General features: G+C 40.9%; 1 protein-coding gene across 3 annotated transcripts in view; it reads right to left on the minus strand.

Annotated features, from left to right (window-relative positions):
* LOC113023937 (cytoplasmic phosphatidylinositol transfer protein 1) overlaps positions 1–20,129 on the minus strand; it is a 76,307-nt gene extending 56,178 nt beyond the window's left edge. The window contains exon 1 of one of the 3 annotated variants that reach the window (XM_026170420.1): positions 19,810–20,125. In XM_026170420.1, coding sequence (XP_026026205.1) covers positions 19,810–19,857 — 48 coding nt within the window. In that variant the 5' untranslated portion in view covers positions 19,858–20,125. Of the gene's footprint in view, positions 1–19,809 lie in introns of all 3 variants that reach the window. The other 2 variants (XM_026170423.1, XM_026170422.1) reach the window with 2 other exon arrangements.
* Positions 20,130–21,544: the final 1,415 nt, after the last annotated feature.

The raw sequence follows: 21,544 nt of genomic DNA on the forward strand, positions 1-21,544 counted from the left end.
CCTCCTTACTAATCCTCTGCATTTCCTGATTCACTAACTATCCTCCATCCATCCTCTTTTCTCTCTCATTTTCTGCATTCATCAGCTTCTTAAAGTAATCCTTACATCTTCTCAGCACACTCTCTTCACTGGTTAGCACATTTCCATATTCTGTCTTCAATCACCCTTAATGCACATCCTTATGACCTGTTTATAACCTGCTGTACATCTTCTCTGTGTTTGTATATATGGAATTTATACACCTGTCAGCATGGAGATTTAAATATACCAGTATTCATGCATACTACCGTGTGGGTTTCTCTATATAGTATTTTATGTTTTCTATACTTTCAAACACCAGAAAAAAATCTAAACGTGCCTTTCTTTCCCTTCCCTGTTGAATTCTGGGATTGTGGTAGTGGACTTTGAAAAGGGGTTGTCCTTTGAGGAGAAGGATGTGGGATGAGAGTGAGTCATGCACATACAAACACATACGAGCGCGCACACCGAGAAAAGAAATGTGTGGGAAGTGATCAGCAGATGTGTTAGCACCAAACAAACGCTACACTTTGGGGGCCAGAACGCAACAAGCGAGAGAGTCAAAAATTAGCACAGGTTGATCAATATGAGATGAATCATCCCAGGAGCCGGTGAGTCCATGTAACCTCTATAAGTCCTCAAAAAAGACTCAGGACTGAAACCACGGAGACTTAAAGCAGCAAGAACTGGAAACGCTGTGTAAAAATAGATCAAGGATGTGACATATGCCATATAAACCTTTACCTAGCAGGCTGAATCTACTTTGTAGTAGACCTGCCCTTCCCACACTGCTGGCTTGTTCAATCAGTATTAGAAGTTCACACTTGCGCTTCAGTGTTTGGACTTTGTGGGCATTACGTACATGCTGGTTTTTGTATTTACACCAAATCAATCACTTCTCTGCTTGTAGCAACAATTATATTTCCTTAGAAATGGCACCAGCTGCTCTACAGCAGACAGATAACAGGTGTACTAGAAGTTATGGTATTAAAAAGGGAAAATAAAGTAAACAGAGAATAAATTACAGCAACTGAGGGGTTTGTGGAATTTCTGAGGGGCCATAAGGGGCAACCAGACTTTAACAAGAGCCAGAGCTAAGTAGCCTGCTTTTTAAGGCCTCTTTAGGTCTATTTAAAGAGCCTGCACATCTGCCCCCTGTTTGCCTTTCTGGGGCTGTAAAGCCTGGAAAAAGAAAGGAGAGTAAATGGTGATAGAAGAGAAGGGAGATAGTCTTTATGAGATGCACACTTGGATGGCTTGAACCAACAACATCAAATGAACAGAGTGACTTGGGCATACAAATCAAACTTCCCCAGTATTTTTTATTTTTTTCATTTTCACCAGGTGCTACACTGAAGGAGGCTGAACAGAAAAACTGCAGTGTTGTTATGGAAATTCAAATAAGAACGAAAATGAAAAGCACACAGTAGACAACTTAAAGCAGCATTATGTAATTTTTATATGTTAGTGATCCCAAACAGCAGCTGTTTGAAACAGGAGGACATCTCTGCAAACAAAGCTGGTAGTTACCCCTTTTTAAACCATTATGGAATCATTTATTTAAGAAAATGATATTTAATGTCGAGATTTTTTTGGTTCTGGTTTTTGTTTTGGTTTGTTTGGGGTTTTTTTCTTTATACTGAACAGCTTCCCCTCCATTGGATGTTCATAGTGACCTATACCAGTCTCCAAAATGAACCGAAACCACCAACATGTACACTGTACAGTGGTGTTTACTGTATCACTTCCATTTCTTATCAGTAATTCTGATTCTGTGTATAGGTGTATGGTAACATTGCTGGTCATGATGTTTGCTATATTTTTCAGCAAAAATTCAAATTTCAAATTAAAACCTCGACGTATAGATGTTCTCTGTGTCTAGGGTGGTGGTGTTTGGTTTAGGTTCTATCAAGCTACATCCAGACTGGAAGCTTTGAAGCTGATGCCCAGTCGTTTGCAGACGTTCCAGGCTTTAGTTTCCTAGGTAACCCTGTCGTGCATATACTATCAGGTCATATGTCAATCAGCGGTATCCTGTGCTGGTAGCTGCTTCGATTGCTCACCTTCAAGGTGAGAAACGTTCATTTCAAGTTGTGCCCACATGTCCATGCCAGCAGTTATTTTCCCTGGAATCACTTTTAGTCACCGTACGTCTGTCGCTTGTCTTGGTCTTTGGTCGCCACATTGCTTTGAATCACTTCCAGTGTGGACGCAACTTTAGATTGAAAGCAGTTAATTCATTGTGCATTGCTTTGAAGCTGACAGCTGGTTACTTGTCAACATTCTAGGATCGGGTTGCCAAACCAACTAATGTATTTACTACCAGGTCATGTGTCAATTAACAGGACACTGTGCTCTCACTGGTGATTATTGCAAACGCTCGTCTGGAAGCTGAGAAAAGATTATTTCAGGTCCCGCCCCTTGAGGTCAAATGTCTCTGGTCACCACATTGCTGCAAATCTCTTGCAGTGTGGACACAGCTTTATAATTCAACCGTAAGAATTTCTCTTTGCATGGGCAATTAAAATTCTTGTTGCCATCTATCATGCCATATAATTGTTGAACAACTACTTCTAGGATTTTTCTTTTTTTTAAATCTGAAGTTTAGCAGAGACAAAAAAAAATCCTTAGAATCATTGTCTATGAGAATGCTCAAAAAATATGAGTTTTTAAAACATGATTTAACCGTATATCAATGTTGTTGCAAACAGAAAAGTCTAAAAGGGAACATAAAAGTCTGTGAGAATTACTCTGTGGCTACGTCCATTTGTAGTGTAATGTAGAAATTATTCAAACTAAACAACAATAAAAAATAACACGTTTTTTAAAGCTTGAAACAAACAGACAACAGTCTTCTTGAACCCTACTTAACTTTCCTACATATACAAAAATAAATCTTGTCCGCGTTCCTTAGTAATCCCTTGAGAAATGTTACACAGTATTGCTATAATTGCATTCCTAGGGGTGGGGGTAGGGTCTCTTTGGGTCATTTAGCTTCAGCTGCCATGTACAGTCCTCATCGCTGATTATCCTAGCTGGGCCGAGTCTGGTGATTTTACCATTGCAGAACTTTACAACCCTGTCGTAGCACTTTCATCCATGCAGGGCCTCCACAGGGGCCACCAGCAGGTAAAATATTAAATTCCTAATCCTGCCAATTATAAAACATACTGGATGAGTTGGCACAAAAACTGGTATGACCTCAAAGGACCCACCTGGGGAAATTGCACTACTTCAACAAGCTCAGCTGGTTAGCGCCAGTTAGCGAGCATTAGCAGGCTAATGTTAGCAAGTAGCTCCAAACCACTGCTATACCCATGTACAGTTTCACAGAACCACTAACATGGTTCTGATTTGCTACAGACTACAGTCTCTTTAAAATGTTACAAAACAAGCCACTTATAGGGTTTCCAACAGGCAAGATGACCCCTTTTTAGGATAAAAGCTACAACTGTTAGATTAGCTAATGTATCTTATTAGCCCACCGTTGCCATTAACTGTTTTTACACATATAATAAAAAAAAAAAAACAGGTCAAAAGTCTAATTTCTTTCCTTACTGGGATTCCATTATCATTTTTTTTCTGTTTGTTGTCAGAAAGGAGAAAAAAACATAGAAATATTTATTTAACCAGGAGCGTGACCTTCACACATAAAAAAAACTAAAACAAAATGAATACTAAGTGTTTAAAACACAATCAGAATAACAAAAAAGAGAAAACAACTTCTTAAACCAACAATTGCCAGCTTTACAGAAGAGCCATGCTTTCAAATATTAAATGCAAATATATAAATAAAAATAAAAATCATTATTCTTATTATCTGTTCTTTACCCACATCTTTTTATAAAACTGCACAGAGAAGCACATGTGCTCAGTTTCTAATTAAAAACATCGATTTCCTTTTGTACTTTCCTACAAGCTGACTGCCAACTATCAATGTGATCAACCATTCTGTTATCTAAATGATTAGACAAGCACATCTCTCTACTTGCTCCTCCAAACATTATCCCCTTCATCCCCCTACTCTCAACCATGTAGCTTCCATGTATGCACGCACACACACACACACACACACACACACACACACACACACACACACACACACACACACACACACACACACACGGTCAATGCATCTTAGCTGGCATTTTCGCTGCTTAATCCTGCAAATCACACAGCAAATCAACCGTGGTCAGGGCTGACTCGGTGGAAGAGGACACTAAAACAGGGGAAAATTTACACACACACACGCACCTGCACCAGTGAGGGAAGAAATCAATACCTACTCTTCTTTTTCAAAGGAGGAGTTCAAAACATGACCTACCTTTACAATTACGTGGGGAATTGTAACTCGGTGTGGAAAATAATTTGCCCTCTCTCTCACACTCAGGCAGTCCCTTGCAGAGATTGCCTGAGCGTCATTATGAGCCCATTAAGATAAGACATGAAGTTTATTAGCTTCATTCAGCAAGTGATCTCTGTGTTCCTTCATCAGAATTCCTTCATGCAGAGGCGGCAGGGGAAATACTGGCCTTACATCTAGCCCAGGTTAGTACAAGACAGCACTCCCTTAAAAATCTTGTACCCAAGGAGAGCTCAGCGTACTTGGACAAGGCTCATTTTCAAGTTGAGAAGTTCAAAATGTGCACCTGAATAGCAGTTATTGTGCTGAAATATTCAATCAATTATAAAACAAACTGCAGAAGTTGTTCGATGCAGAGATGATGGTAAATATCAAGCCTTCATTATAATCACTTAAAGGCTATGTAAGCTTTTATTTCACATCCAGATAAAAGCTCTTACCATCTGAAAGCTTGTTTTACTCCTGTGGCATTTCTTGTCAGCTGGTTAAATAAAGAATCATCTCTTGCAAGTAAAATCTAGTGTCGGAGTATTGCAATGTCATTCAATCAGTCCAACACTTTGGATGCATCTAGGATTTCTACCAGTTTAATCACAAGCGGGAGGACCCCCAGCAAGCCCAAAAGCCTTTTAGCACAAAAATATTGATTCGTTCATGTATCTTAGCCCACTGTTCTCATTAACAGTTTTCATGCACATTAACAACCACTTGAACGTCTCATTTCTTTCCTCACTGGGGCTCCGTCATGCGTTGTCTTTTTGTTGTCAGAAAAGAGAAAGAAGCTTATGACATTTCATGGTTCATTTAAATTTTGCTGCGTTTAGAGGTATGTGCTGGATTGAATATACACCCTGCTGAAACATAACATAAACAAATGCTTAAAAAAAATAGCAGAGCCTATTAACCTTGGCATCAATGTGTCTAAGCTGAAATTATCCACACTGCAAGCAAGTGATTGGTGCTAAATCCCAGGTTTGGGGTAAAGTAAGACTCATTCAACTGCCTCATTATTTGACAGTTATCCTAGGGATAGCCTTACACCATAATCACTATAATCCAGTCCGCGATCAGGGTAATGGTAGGGAAGGATGGTGCTGGTTACCATAGAAACCAGAGACGATAATGAAGCGTGTCAGCATATAGCTATCTATAGCCTGTCTAATTTGTGTGCGTGTGTGTATGTATGTGCGTGTGTAGGCTGAGATGATAGTTCTTCCAAAGATGCGTTGCACCTGTGTGTGGGCTGCAGGCGTAGCAGCACAGCATGATGACCAGTGTGCGCAAGTGTATTCTTATCCCGAGTGTAAAAGCAGCTCAGTTACACATGGCGGGAGCAAGCTGAAACTTTTCTAAAAGCGATAGAAATAGATTCACTCATAGCCTCATTAATGCCAAATGCGTTTTTGCACACACATGGACAATGACGCACCTGAGAAATTAAGCCTTACTTATTTCAGAAGACGGCAAAGTAACTGACGGAAGTTTGCAAAGTGCAAAAAAACAAAAAACCAAAGCACATTATATTGGTAAAACACTCTTAAAGCTGCTATAATTTCAGTGTCAGGCAGTGAAATCATCCTAATGTAGCAGCAAGCAGCACTAAACCAAAGATGACTTTTTAAACGTATCCTTCCTTCTCCATATTTCATGCAAGTACACCATCTCAGTCTATCTTTGTTCTCCCCCTTCTTCCTCTTATTTGCATGTATTTTACTGAATGAAAGCCTCTGGTGAACCTCCACTTTCCATCTCCATCTTAATACCCTAACCCCATCTTGGTAAATCTTTCCTTCTCGCCTCTTCATGCACTAATGGAGAAAAAAAAGGCAGAAAAAAAAGAGGGAGCGGGGAGGGGTTGTGGATTTATATTTTCCATTTCTCTGTAATCCTCTGTTGCACTTTCTGTCTAAGTATCTCTGTGGAGAGACAGCAGGGACCAGCAGCTACTGTACAAATACAGGTTCAGCTCTATGCCTGTATACACATACACAAATACAAAATACACACGCACAACATGTGAAACTACAGACGGTGAAAGAGGACCACCGGAACATTAAATTGAATCAGATGGCAACTCACTCTTCATAGATTATAGAGCTAAAGGCTATTCAAGAAAGAAAGGCCAAAGACCTAATCAGGGCAGAACACACAGAACACAGTAAATAGCCAGCCACAAACAGTGTAGCCGAACAAGCACGAGGCCACTTTAAAGCCACTTTCATACTAAAGGTGATAGCGTTATCAGTTTGGCATTTGCTTAAGTATTGAAGATATAAGCCTAAATCAAGCTTTAAGCACCTTGTTGTATTTATTTGGAACTTGTGATAGAACTTTCCCTCTTGCCTCTCAAAACCAGAGCACTACAGTTCAAAAGGAAGTGATTAAAAACATCGTTTAACATGTTATGTGATGCCGTCATTTTTATTTTGCGCTCTTCTGCAGCAAAACACCAGTCTGTGCTGTAACAGGTCTTAGCTGTCGACAGCAACCAACGCTAGTCTATGGTCATGTGAATTTAGACTCATTATCCACAATATCACAGTACAAGTGCAAAGTCTATATTTGAGTTGCTAAAGTGTGTTTGTACATATTCAGTGGACCGTGAACAAATTCAAATCTGACAGCAGAGGCCACAAGTCAATAGAGGTAACCTTCCCAGATAGCAGTTTACTTCATGTAAACAGACAGTTACATTTGTATAAAGTTAATGCTGGCATGTTATAATTCTTGTATAAATAAGCACTTGTGGAATATAACTGATTTGAAGACATTGTGTGATCTTGAAATTCAAAACAGATTGTTCACTCGGATAATTTTACTCTCAAAAGATGGGACAGCAAGTCTGTTAATAGTATAATGTTAGATCAGCATCACAACTGGATTTAGCACCATGTAGCACTACAAAACACATTAAGGAGCTTCCTAAAAGGGAAATCAAATCACCCTTGAAATTTAACAGTGCTAATAATTGTCCTCTCAGAATCACTTTCAGCGTCACAGCCAGAATCTAGTTTCCTGTGTGCGTTTGTAGGATCATAATTTCCAACACTTTACTCAGACAGAAGTGATGTGTTTACTCTGTTTATCACGTTAACCCCCCCAACCACTCAACCCCTCTATCCCCCACCCTGCACACCCACACACACCCCTCTGCTTTTGGCAGGAATCTACTCAATAATTCATAAAACACAAAAAGGGGGTGTGGAAATTCGGTTGTGGCAAGATAAATAATAGAGCGTGCACGAGCTTGGTTAAAGTGATCATTGGGAAATGCAGGGGTTGCTGTGGAGAGCAGAACCCCACTGACAGCTCAGACATAAGCGCATGTGCGCGATATGACTCTGACACTGCCGTACAATCAATCAGTTTTAATCACCCATTCCCTCATATCGCCTTAACATCGAAGCGAGAGCGACAAAGTTGATGTCTTTTGAATGAATGGGGATGTTTTTGGCACCGATGGTAAGACAGGGGGGGACATTAAATGGCGCCAACTCGAGTGCAGGAAAAAAATTAATGGGAATTTTCCACTGTTCGCACAAATGATTTGGAAAAATGGACAGATTTACTAATGAAATAATATTGAGTGTCTGCCCTAAAATCTATTATTAATAAATACCACATATTGTGTGTTTTGAGTAGTCTCTCGGGACACTCTAGAGGCTCCACAAAGTTCTCTGCTACACCTAAGATATAACAAAAAAAAAAACAGAGCTGAGCTACATCATATCGTCTTTAATAATGTAGGTATACATTTTTACGTGATATAAAAAATGTCATACTGTGATATTGTTGCTATAGCAATGTGATGCATTTACTTCCTGCAGTGCATGCAATAATGAGATAAGCCCAGGCACGTCTGGAAGCAAGAGCCACATCTCGTGCTTCGACGACAATTTACTACCAAAGAAAGGAGCCAATTTGGGCACCAGTTTAGCTCTTGGGGTGAGCGGGCGACCATAAACTGTTCCCCTTAAAGGTTTCAATTTCAAATTAGTTTAACCACTGGGGCAATAACCTCCGAGTAAAACCAGGCTACGAAGAAGAAGATATTAGCAGCTGGTGATGTGCAAACAAATGGCTCAACCAAGAATCGCTAGCTTCATCCCACATGACAGGAAGAGCAAACGGTGGATGGAAATTACTGACGTGTTGGAAAAACAGGATTCTAAGCAGCTGTTTAAAAACTCGACCCAAATGCAACATCCCAAAACGATTCTTTAGTTTTTTCAGTTTTCAGTTTGTGACATGCAGCTCCTCAAGACTTACAAAGTTAAGTTGCTCAAGCTATTGTTAAAATAAGCTGCGTTAGGCAATTATGTCATACTTTTATTTAAAATTTGCAGCCAGAACACTATCAGGGCTACTTTTGCTCTTACATCTGACTTGTGCTGTGTCACTGCTTTTGCACTGTAATTGACACTGATGGCAGCTTATTGGAAAAGGACAATTTAAATGCCCTTTATTTACTTATCGATGCTGCTATGTGCAAGCTGCAAGCATCAACAAAATGCTGTTCAGTTTTGGGGGGTTTCTGTACTACATTAAATATCGCTATCACAAATTCTTTCTGAAATGTTGTGGTATAGTTTTGAGGCTACATTGTCCACTCCCAATAACGAGAAACTAAAAAGGAGATCTTCACATACGTCAGCTGCTGCTATAGTGCTTCTATGTGTATGCATATCACTTCACGACGATGAATGCACACACTCCACGCGACTACATTTGCGTTCCCCATGTCTCCATGCGTTATTAGTAGTACACATCATGCATATCAACACTACATCATCATCAGCTCGCCTCTCATCCTTAATTTGTCATACATTACTTCTCTGATGCCCTTGCTGTCTGCTACTGGCACTGACTAATTCATTCACGCAGACCATTCCATGTAATTCCTGTCATCTTTCCTGCAAAATCTCTTCAACCACACCCCTGCGAAAGCTCTCTCGATAAACAACAACGAAAATCTGCGCAAACCCACTTGAGAGCAGCAAATGAATGCCTGTAATGTCAAGTGCTGTAAAGAGTCTGTGTATATTAATTTACACTCATCTTCTATCTAGACTCTAGCCTCTCATCCTTGTATCACATTTGTGCATATTTTGGTGATTTTATACAAGGCAGCATTCGCAATTACACTGAGGGCCAAAGAGAAGAGCAACCCTTTCAACTCTTGTAGCAGGATGTAGAGCAAACAATAAAAAGGAAGTTTACATTTTATTCTAATCTCAGCATGTTTTTTTTTTCTTTTTATAAAGCATCTCCGAGATACGGCATTAGCATATGCACCCAAAGTAGCAAACAGTAAGCATTTTCAGTGACATTTCCCAAATTGAACACAGCAAGAAAGTTGCTTTGGTGTAAAGAATCAGCTGCTTTGTCTCTATTTATAGCCACATTTTACAGATTTAGCAGCCGCCTTCTAACTGTGGCTGCAAGTAGAAAACGTCTCTTATCCCTCCTGTGTGATTTGCTAGCGCGTTGGAAGAAATCCTTTTTTTCTCCATGGTGACACGAGGTTGTTTTATGCCAAGGCTTGATCAAAAAGAGCCTGCGCTGCTCTCATTTAACTCCATTACTTATTTTTATGTGACTTTATGGGAAAACAGAAAATGATTAAGCAATACTCCTAATGATATCCGAGTGGGGTTTTTGTGTGTCGTGCAAATTTCCAATAAGTGATCACTGGGTTTTCACTCTCTCTCAAAACGTTGGGAACTGCTGTCCATCATTTTGAGCTCATTATCAGTCTCGCATAAGCGTCTCAGGCTTCGAGTGCTTGATGCTGCTATAGAGCACAGATCACTGAAGAGCTTGCAATGATCATGTGCCTTACTGTTGAAAACAAAAAAGAGGCACAAATACACTCGTTCCAACTAAAAGTATGGAACATAAAGGAGAGGATCGGTCCAGACGAGGCTGTCAGTGTTGCATGACGACATCATGGAGCTCTTATGTTATGAAAAGACCTTTGTCTCAATACAATCCAGATACACTACCACACCGGCACACAAACACACACACACACAGCCATTTAGGAAATGAGAATAGTCTTCATCCGAGGATAATGGTCCGTCACAACCCATGATGGTTTCCTCTAGAAGAGTAAATGGCAGTAAATGAGACGCTGATTGAATCATAGCATTGTCATGTATACCAGATGGCAAAAAGGTCTTGCACCTTACCACGAAACCAACTAAATAAACAGCATGTAATGGGCCCTGTTTCCCAAACAAACTCTGGGGTGGTCTGGAGGGATCTAACAATGAAGTGCGAAAACAATATACTGAGTAAATGTGCAGCTCTGCTTTTGAATTAAATACTGGTGTTTTGATACAGGGATATCATGGAGCTTTGGGGTCATCTTGAGGTTACGTTAATATACTACGGAAGGCAGGTAATGAATCGAAAACTCAAACTTCCACCTCACTCATCTAACAAGCGCAAAAAGAGAAGTTCCCTACAGCAATCACCAATATCTCACTTTGCAACTTTATTACATTATCCATTCAAACCACAGGAACACCAAAGAAGCATTGCTGTTTTCATTCAGCCATAACAGATTTGTTCTTACATATTTTCTGCCTTTCATCCTGTGGACACATGGAAAATAACTGCTAGTGTCATAAAAATTTGCTCTGGGCCAAAGTATCACTTGACAATGGCAGCCAATCAAGTTAAAGAGACTGATCTTTTTCTGTTCCTCCAACACAAATTAGATATCCTGGGGAAACAGACAATATTTCCAACACATGTAACCCTTTACTGTCTATAGAACAGTTTTACTGAGATAAAATTAGTACATCAAGCGATGGAAGCCAGTGTTGCGTGAAATTGTTCAAACTGCCAAGCTCGAGGGCTCATACAATGTCAGAACAATATGAATGCTTCCATGTGCATTTACAACTGATATTCATCAGTCACAAAATGACTCAGCAATTCAAAATCCTATCATGGTGCTTTGTAAATATCCGCTACATTACAGCTAACAGATGCTAACTGCACTTCTGTGTCCAAGTTGCTTTTAGTCAGCAACATCAATGGTAATCTCAGCTGTGTCGAAGCAGAGCAGGTGTTCAGCTGAAATTAAGCTATGCAAACATAAATTACACTACAGTAAGGTATGCAGGTTTCCTTTGGCAAGTATGTGGGCATGCTACATCAGGATATGCATTCTGTAATGAATTTATACAAAACTGGTAATTGCAAACATATGAATACCACGAAAAAATGTCGAGTTAGAAAACCACCTAGGTGTCCTTTGAACCTACCATCCAGACATCCCTTCAAGCAGTCAGCCAACCCTAAGTCTTCTCATTTATTAAGTCACCCTTCTATATATCAAGCCATCCATTCTCTCTAGCACCTAAAAAAAAAAGCAGTTTCTGCAAAATCTGGCTTTACTACTCCCTCCAAATGATAAACATGGCGGTCAATAATGGATATACCTCTGGGTTTCCTCTAAATGTGTCATTCTTTTCCCAAAAAAGCTGTTATCCCAGCTCAAGTCTTTCAGGAGATTACAGCATTTCACAATCAGATGCTGTCATAATCCTTCAGTTACTGCCAGCGCTAACACCCCATCAAACAGGCATTCAGCCAAAGGCTACTACTGTCTGTCGACTACACCAAACAGACTAAAAACTCATGGATATTCAGTTAATTCAGTTTTGAGAGGGTGTGTTTTTCACTATCCTCTGCTGAATGTCATTATCCTCTGAGTCACTACAGTTAATAAGGAAAAAAGAGGCAATGAGGCCCTGCATCATTTTGTCTTTTCCCTTGAAAACATCGTGCACTCTTGTGACAACCTTATTCAAATGATACGGTCTAGGTCTACATCTGAGCACAATTCAAAGAGATTCTCCGGTTCCCTTTTCATGACACAGATAAAGCTATTACAGTGTGAAATTGTACTCGCAATGAAAACTTTAAATTCATCCACCAGGGCTACGATCTCAAACAACTGTGCCGATGGTGCCACATAGAGACTCGGGTTAGCCAAAGGTTGACCAAAAATACATATCAAACAAAGACACTGAGGCACAAGTGAGAGCTGCTGCAGAAGGAAAAATATATAATGACAGACAGACAGAAAGAGGAGAAGGAGGAATACATCCATCTGTGTCCTATCCTTTACTGGAAAGGATAGAGAGGTGGCTGATGAATTGTCGAGCGCCACGGTGGCTGATGAATGGCTCAGCTCGTAGGAGAAGAGAGCAGATTTATTCCCAAGGCACTTAAAAGGGAAAATGATTATTTCTTGGCTAAGTGGTTCTGGTTAGTATTACATGTAAATCTTCTGAGATGGAACTTTAAACCAAAACAGAGAAGCTACGCTATGAGTGAACTGCTTCAAAGGCTTGAGTTACACCGAGTCATCCTGGCCGTTATTATTACACTGACAAAATTAAAGTTAATATTAGAGATGGCACGATACCACTTTTTTATGTCCGATACCGATACCGATATCATAAATTTGGATATCTGCCGATACCGATATGAATCCGATATAGTGTTTTTTAATCAACAAAACTGTTTTTTAAATATCTTGCTGCATTTTGTATAAGTTCATACTCAAGTTTAAAACAACAACTACACTAAAGCTATTCTGTTATACCTGTATGCAAAAAAAAATATTTCATAGTTCAGCAATACTGATCAATCTAATAAACTTAAACCTACACCATCCTCCCTATTCTGGTATTTTAAAGAGTACTTAGCGTAAATATTAAGCAACCTAACTAATAGGGTTCCAACTCCCAGCAACAACAAAAATAAATAAATAAAAAATAGGGAACCACCCCTCACGCTACACCTCATGATGCTTAATCGACGTAATCAACCTTAATTTGATGCAGTGTGAAAAAAAATGCACAGAAATCAATTATTTTTCAAGAAATATTAAATAGATTCAACATCTTTCTTCAACAAAATTGCAGACTGCACAGATGGTACCTTCCCAAAGGAAAAAGTACTATAGCTTACTAGGGTATATATATTAGACTTAATAGTTACTATATACAGTAATTGACTTCTATTCATTTTACATCAAATTAAAACTTTGGGTGTCAGATAATTATTTATTAAAAGCTAGACATTTTAAATGAGAATAAGAAAGAAAAGTATGTCTTTGTGCCCCCTTTTCCCTGTTAATGCCCTATCAGCCCCCCTGGCTAAACTTTGCTAGATCCGCCCCTGCACAGTTACCAGCCGTCAGCTACGTAGAAAAAGATCCTGGAGTAGAAAGTAATATTAAATACATTCTAACAACAGCTGATCAAGCTTAAACGTGCTGCTGTTGTTCAGCCACTGGTTTCCTCTTTCTGGTGCAAAGTGGGCCAAAAGCAAACTAGAGACACGGACTAGCGACAGAAAAGCCGATCAGCTGATCGTTAAGCAGTTTCATGATTGAAGTAGCAGCAAGAAGAGGCAGTCGCTCCATATATCGTTTGTTAAGCTTAACGCAGGAATGCTTTACAAACATTCAGAGATGGACTTACACACTTGCTTTACTTCTCTCGGGATAACTTTGTCGGAGATGAAATGCCGGGTTGCTAGCGAAGCTCCAAATGCTATCCAGACCATCGACAGTGATGCATACTGCTCCGACGTGCTAACGTTCTGAGGTGAGTTACGGTTGCAAGTTTTGTGAGGTGCTTTCGTGATATTTAATGGATCGGATTACATTTTTTATTTTTCTCCGATATCCGATCCAGTAATTTAGGTCAGTATCGGACCGATACCGATACGTAATATCGGATCGGTCCATCTCTAGTTAATATGAGCAAATCTTTTCATTTGCTAGGTGAGTCCAATCTACAACAAGGCTTGTGAGCATTTAGGTGGAAACTTTTGCCACTGCAATTTCAAGACTTATGAATACTTACTTATAAAATCTAAGTTTGAGGCTAAAATGAGCTCATCTCTGAAGCAAATCTAACAATATTACCACTTGGAATGTGTATAAATCCAAGCCTGTGATAAACACAGTTCTCTCTTTCTGCCCTGACTTGTCCACGCCACATGTTTCACTTTGTTTGTCCATCGGCTATTCAGTCCACTGACTAATACATGGTGCCTGACTTTAATCTCCTCTAACATCACGACGCTCTTGTCTTCCAAAAAGACCCTCTTTCTGTCTATGGCTATTGCTGACAAAAACCGTAATTTATCATAAAATTATACAAGGGATTGGTCTGTACTATAAATGTATGTAGACTGACTTCACTTAGCTACATAACACAAAGCAGTAACAAGAACCTGGATATCAAGATATCCTTTTTCAGGAAATAAGATACTGCTTTCAAGAGAACTGACTGGACAACATGTATTTTTATGTGTCATTTTCTTACCTCGAAAATAACCTGCACCAAAGAAGTTTAGGTTTACAGAATAAGTTACTATGGGCGTGTAACCAAATAAACTAAGTTACCTCACGGTTGGTCCTGGCTCAGCTTCGGCGCCTAACAAGCTCATCACTGGACCCACTTCAGTTTGCCTACCAGCCTGGCATTGGAGCGGATGATGCCGTCATTCACCTCCTACATCGTTCCCTCGCTCACCTGGAGACCGCTGGAAGCACTGTGAGAATCATGTTCTTTGATTTCTCCAGTGCCTTCAACACTATTCTTCCCTCGGTTCTGAAGGACAAGCTGGAGAACTCTGGAGTGGACCATCACCTCACTACCTGGATTTTGGACTACCTCACCGACCGACCACAGTATGTGAGGACTCAGGGCTGTGTGTCGGACAGGGTCGTCTGCAGTACGGGGGCCCCACAGGGAACGGTTCTGGCTCCGTTCCTCTTCACCATCTACACTGCAGACTTCTCCCACAATTCCACCCAGTGCTTCCTGCAGAAGTTCTCTGATGACTCTGCAATAGTCGGCCTCATCACTGATGGGGACGACAAGGAGTACAGAGGACTGACTCAAGACTTTGTGGACTGGTGCCAGCTGAACTACCTCCAGATCAACGCCAGTAAAACCAAGGAACTGGTGGTAGACTTCCGCAGGCACAAGCATTCTCCACTGCAACCACTGAACATCCAGGGTATGGACATTGAGGCTGTGGACAGCTACAGGTACCTTGGTGTTCATCTGAACAACAGACTGGACTGGACTCATAACTCAGACGCCCTCTACAGGAAAGGGCAGAGCAGGTTGTACCTGCTGCGGAGACTCAGGTCGTTTGGGGTGGAGGGCCCACTCCTGAAGACCTTCTATGACTCTGTGGTGGCTTCTGCTATCTTTTATGGTGTGGTCTGCTGGGGCGGCAGCATCTCTGCCGGGGACAGGAAGAGACTGAACAGGGTGATCCGAAGGGCCAGCTCTGTTCTAGGATGCCCTCTGGACCCAGTGGAGGTGGTGAGTGACAGGAGAATGGCGGCTAAGCTGTCATCCCTGTTGGACAACGTCTCCCACCCCATGCAGGAAACTCTAACAGCACTGAGCAGCTCCTTCAGTGGGAGACTGCGGCACCCACGGTGTGGGACGGAGAGATTTCGCAGGTCTTTCCTCCCCACTGCTGTCAGACTCCACAACAAAGACTTTAACTGAACAAACACACACATCCACACATGTGCAATAACACTAAGTGCAATAATCCTTTCTGGCATCGTTGTATTTTTACTCAGTTGTATATAGCATTCGTATTCTATTTTTATCTTATTGTATATTTTTATTCTATTTTATTCTACTGTATATAGTATATTATTTTATTCTATTCTGTACAGCTGTGTACTGTATTTATTCTTATTGTATTCTAATTTTTGCGTCATAACTTTTGCACTGTCCACTTCCTGCTGTGACAAAACAAATTTCCCACGTGTGGGACTAATAAAGGTTATCTTATCTTATCTTATCTTATCTCACCAAGACTGAAAACCCCATGCAAAAACCTTCCACTAACAAAGCTTCATAGTACAGGCCTTGGGTGTTAACATCTAGATGAGAAGCAGCAGCTAGTGTGACTGATCATAAATACTGAAATGTCTAGTTAAAGTTCAGCTAGTATAGCCAACCCGCCGTCTGGTAATGTCTATTTCTTGGCTGAGAGTTGTGACATCATCTGCTGCCTGCCACTCAAATGTGTGGTCAAAAGATTAGATTTGAACAGAGAAAATAATCTCCTATAAGACCACGATGTGCTGTGTTTACACTTCATATTTGAGATTTTAAAAAATGGTAAAGATTGGAAATTAGTGAGCTTTAAAGGTTCTGTGCAAACTGGATTTCTTTCCTTTCTCTCTAATCTTTAAGCTAAGCACAGGAAAATGTTCGCGTGAACATAATAAGGTGTTCTCTGTGTGGTTTCTTTTTTTCTAGTTTCATGTCCAAAGAAATTGGGAAGACCACTTTCCTCTGTTTAAAGTTGGAAAAAAGAATGAGAAAGGCAGAATATGGATGGAAAAATGCTGCAGCAGTAATACGTCAGGAACACATCCAGACAGGCATCTTAATCATCACCCAGAGATGATTAAGAGGAAAGAGAACTGAGCCTCACAGAGCAGCTCATACACTCTGGTATTGCTAAATGATTCCTTCAGTGCGCATGATGTTTGTTAAACTTGTATAAACACAGCACGGATAACCAGTCCAACCTCAGTAGTAGGGCTCGAATGACGCAACACAGCAAGCAGCAGACAGTGATCTCTTCCCAGAGACGACACACAGAAAGATGTGACCTTACATGTCCCCACGACTCTAAGAATCTAAGTGCACGTACGTACGCAGTATCGGTTTATGACACAAGGGAGCTTATAAGGGGAAAAAAGATCTCCCAGAACTTCCCCCATTACCCCCACTCCACTCCACTCCACTCTTCTTGTCCTCTCTGCCATCCTTTCCCTTCTGCTCAGCACATCAACCGGCAGCACAACGCGGTTTGTCCTTATGCCTCATCTGTCTACTCTACCCTTCCGTCTTTCATTATCTTAATCCATCCTTCCTATCCCTTTGGACTGGCAGGAAACTGGATTTTCAGGAGCGAGGGGACGACACTCAGCTCAATGTGTGCAGGCTTGATAAGAATAGTAAGAACAAACAGGCCAAACTACAGCCTAATATGTTTTTCCCCCAGATCATTAAGGAGGTTCCTTTCTGTAACAGGACTGTCAGCAAACAATGGTGCCCTGCTTCCTGTGTTTCATCCAAACATGGATTTATCTTCACAAATAAAAAAAGAAGCAAAGCGCGGGGCCTGTGTGAGCAGTAGTGGATGACCACTCTCCTCCTTGTTTGCTGAAAAGTAAGAGTAATGTCTCCATCCCTGTTTTCTTTTTAACTATCAGATTCTGAGTACAGTACAAAAGCATCAGTGTTTTTGAGCATTTTGGTCCATATTATTTTTTTCTTCACCTTTAACTACATACACGCTACACTCCTTATACTTCCAATTTTACTGTATTTCTAAGAGTATATTTAAGTATTTTGTTTAGCTTCATTGCACCTCATCATACAAACCTCAATAAGGGTTTTAAAGCTTGACAATAACCATAAATAGCAGGGTTTGGGGTTTTTTAAGTTCACTCTGAGTTTACGTGTGCTTTTCATAGTTTGGGTCTAGCCCGACTGCAGAGGAAGGAAAAAATAGCAACAGGAAGTTAAAACAGCAGGTGCCAAAAAGTCAAGCCTCACTGTAACAGCATTTTTGAAAGTACGAACTGGTAAATTAAAGTGTCATTGGCTCAGCATATTCTCATAAATATACACATAAGCGGTTGTCAGGTGCTCCCACGTATCAGCAGACTTGTAAATAAAGGAAAAAACAGCAGCATCCAATGTGGTGCTTTGAATTTTTCGTGCTAGGGTGACCCTCTTGTTGAAAACGCGATTGCAGATTGAGCCTTTGATTACACTGTTCTTGCTTCTCATAACTACCATCTGTTCACAAGTTAAACCGACGTGACAAGAAAGTGCTCGCTATTCCTCTAAGCTTATAAAATGTTCACAGGAAAGGCTGCTTTACTGAATGGAAAAAAAAGCATGTGTGAACGCTAAGACGCATTATCACCGCACACACACACACCACCACAAAGGTGTTTAAGAACACAGGCATGAGCACACTGTCCCTGTAACACCCTTGTGCAAGAAAATGACTTCTCCCTTTTAACCGCAGGTCTCTACATGAATTGTTGGTGTGAAACTTTGCGTAGTCTCTGTGTTGAGAAAACTGCTGCTGACCATGGCAAGAAAAGTGAACTTATTACATGCGGCAAGATTTTCCCAGTGAATCTAAAATTACTGTGTAAGGCTGTACATGTAAACGGGAGATGCGTGTAACTGCACTTCAGTGCAAAAATCCTCTCTTCCTGCATCTCTAATCATGATTTCCTCAAATCCTGAAGGTGTCAGAAAACAAGAATATAATGAGGGTTACACACATTTGCTGTTGGAGAACTCAATCACCACATCCATGTATGAATCAGAGAGCAAAAATGAGGAAAATATGAATGAATAAGTTCCCCGTAAAAGGCCTGACAAAAAAATGGTCTCATTATCTGCTCACGCTTTACAATACTTGTTTCTTTCCTCAGAGATGACCAAGTCTCATGTGGATTTTACTCTTAAAGTCTGGGGTTGAGGAGATGCCACTGGAAAGCATTGTTCCACGTGACTATACCAGCCCCCAGCCATAAGAACACCACCCCCTATACCCACACATCACAACGACAAGAGGGATGGAGATGAATGAGAAAAACAAAGGCCTGGGTGACAATTGATAAACATGCTGTTGTGCTGTACAGCAAGCATGCCAGGACAAGAGAGCAGCGATCGTCTTCACCTTCTAATTTTAGACTGTGTCACGGGACCAAACAGACAAATAGGTTGAATACAGACAATGGACAATTCTTTCTGACATCGCCGCGTGCGGCACAAGTGCATGCAGGTATCAGTGTGCCGACCCCTGCTCTGCATTGTGTTAGTGTCATCGTGTGCAGCATTACATCAATGCAATGTAATATGCATGTAATTGCCTGCATGTGAGCAAGTTAGAGTGTGCGGCCGTAAGAGGAAGAGTGAGAGCACACTGCCACTGTACGCAATTCTACCACCAGCTGATCAAACAATCGGATCTATGATTGGTTTTATATTTGATGGAAGCGTTTTACGAGCTGTGCAAAGGCACCTGCTTGTATTGGGAGTTCTTTGTGTTGCTATGCGTTATCAGACAAAAAGTAGTGATTTAAAGTGCGAGTAGAAAAGTGCCGATAAAGGCGGAGAAGTGTGCATAAAGCGCAGATAATAGATTAGTCTCCAGTGAAGTTAACCTGAACGCATTTCTCACTTCATATGACCTCCTGCCACATGTCTGGGACAAGCAAACCCATGGCGTTAGCCGCTAAGGTCGTCCGAACAGCACTGAACCCCGCTCGTGATTTAAAAAATAACAAAAGAAACAAGTGGTGGAGAACTTACCTCCTCTACTGTGAGGGGCATGCATATCCTGTACTCCTTCATCAGCATCTTCCCTCCTCTTTTCTGTTTATTCACAATGTGTCAAACCAGCCGAGTAAAGGTTCCCTCCGCCGACCGACGGGATGTGTGTACAGTCTGGAGACGTGTCAGAGCATGTGAGGGGACGCGTAGCCCGAGTTATAAAACGCTCCCGGAGTTCCGGCTCACTACTTTCATCAGAACCAGAGGACGCAGTCTTAGGCGCTGAACGTGAGAGGAGAAGTGAACTCGGTTCTGGGTTGTTCCCTCCCAACACACTGATGACGCGTCAAGTTGAAGCAAATGACGCTGGACACAACCGGAAGTGAGCATATGGACCATTAAAATAAGAGCAGAAGTGTGCGACTGCAATTTGAATTGATCCCGTTTTCTACACATACACATCATTGTTGTTGTTTGGCGACATATTTTTCACTTAACTATTTATACTTTATTCTATTTTGTATTGCCAGAAAGTGGAACGCCATATTCCAAAGGGTCAAAAGGCACAGGTTACTTTTTTTGCAAGTTTCAATTGGAAGTGAGTTTGAGGACAACATTAGGAAAGGTGGCTTGGGCATGTGCAGAGGAGGGACCGTGGATATACTGGACCACGGATGTTAACCATGGGGCTGTCAGGCAGGAGAGGGGGGGGGAGTCCACAGAGAAGATGCAAGTAGTGAAGAGTTGATGTTGGTTTCACAGAGGAGGATATTTTATTAAGAATAACAATTTTTTAAGAACTTGCATCACTATGGTGTTACATGAAAATGTTGCCCTGTGTGTGGCTTCTTCTTCTTCTTCAGGCTGCTCCTTTTATGGGTCACCACTCACCACAGTAGACCATCTGCCTCCATCTCACCCTGTCACTAGCATCTACCTTCACTACCTCTGCTCCTTGCATCTTCACTGTTTCACCCGTCTTCCTCTCAATCACACACATGTATTCTGTATCTGATGCCTGATGTAATGCCACCCCCACTGTCACTCCTACTGCACACTCACCACTGTCTCACCGTGCTCATATGTATGCTTCACCAACCCTTACATCTTTCTCTGCCACTCCCGGCTTCCTCATACAGTACCACAGTTCCTCTCCTTGCACCCTATCGTGCTTTTTTTTCTAGATCCATTAAAACATAGTGCAACTCCTTCCTCCTTAATGCCTTTAATTTTTAGTCTGAATGTGTTTATATTATGCGAGTTGTTTAATAATTCTGTTCATCATCAAACTGCCAAAACTAATTATATCTGTGGGCATCAAACACTGGTCGAACTTAACTTTCAGTTAATTTGTAAATGACTAAGTACAAAGATGCAAAAGCAAATTTCTTATTTGCACTAAAAACAAAAGATCTTTAATTTATATTTTTAAAGAAAAAGAAAAAAGTGATTATTCAAGATTTAGTGGATTACATTTTATTTCCATTAAATAAAAACCTGCTTTAAAGTTTAGGGTGCGATTATTTAAGCTATTATTTTGAAAAAGCTAATTCACCGGATGTGGCATTGCCTTTTGCATGCTGGCTGCACAGCTTTCTGTTGGGGATGCCACAAGAAGTAAAAAGCTAAACTGCTGACGAGTAAAGCTGAAGGCTTCTTAAAGCAGCGTTTGTTAAGCAGCCTTCAGCTTGTAGGCAGTAAAACTGCGGTTTAAACGAGTCCTTCAGTCAGATGAGAACGAGGCCCTCTGCAACCCCCTCCGCCCCCCGGACAC

This window comes from Astatotilapia calliptera, chromosome 6 (genome assembly GCF_900246225.1).
Source record: "Astatotilapia calliptera chromosome 6, fAstCal1.2, whole genome shotgun sequence".
Taxonomy (NCBI): domain Eukaryota; kingdom Metazoa; phylum Chordata; class Actinopteri; order Cichliformes; family Cichlidae; genus Astatotilapia; species Astatotilapia calliptera.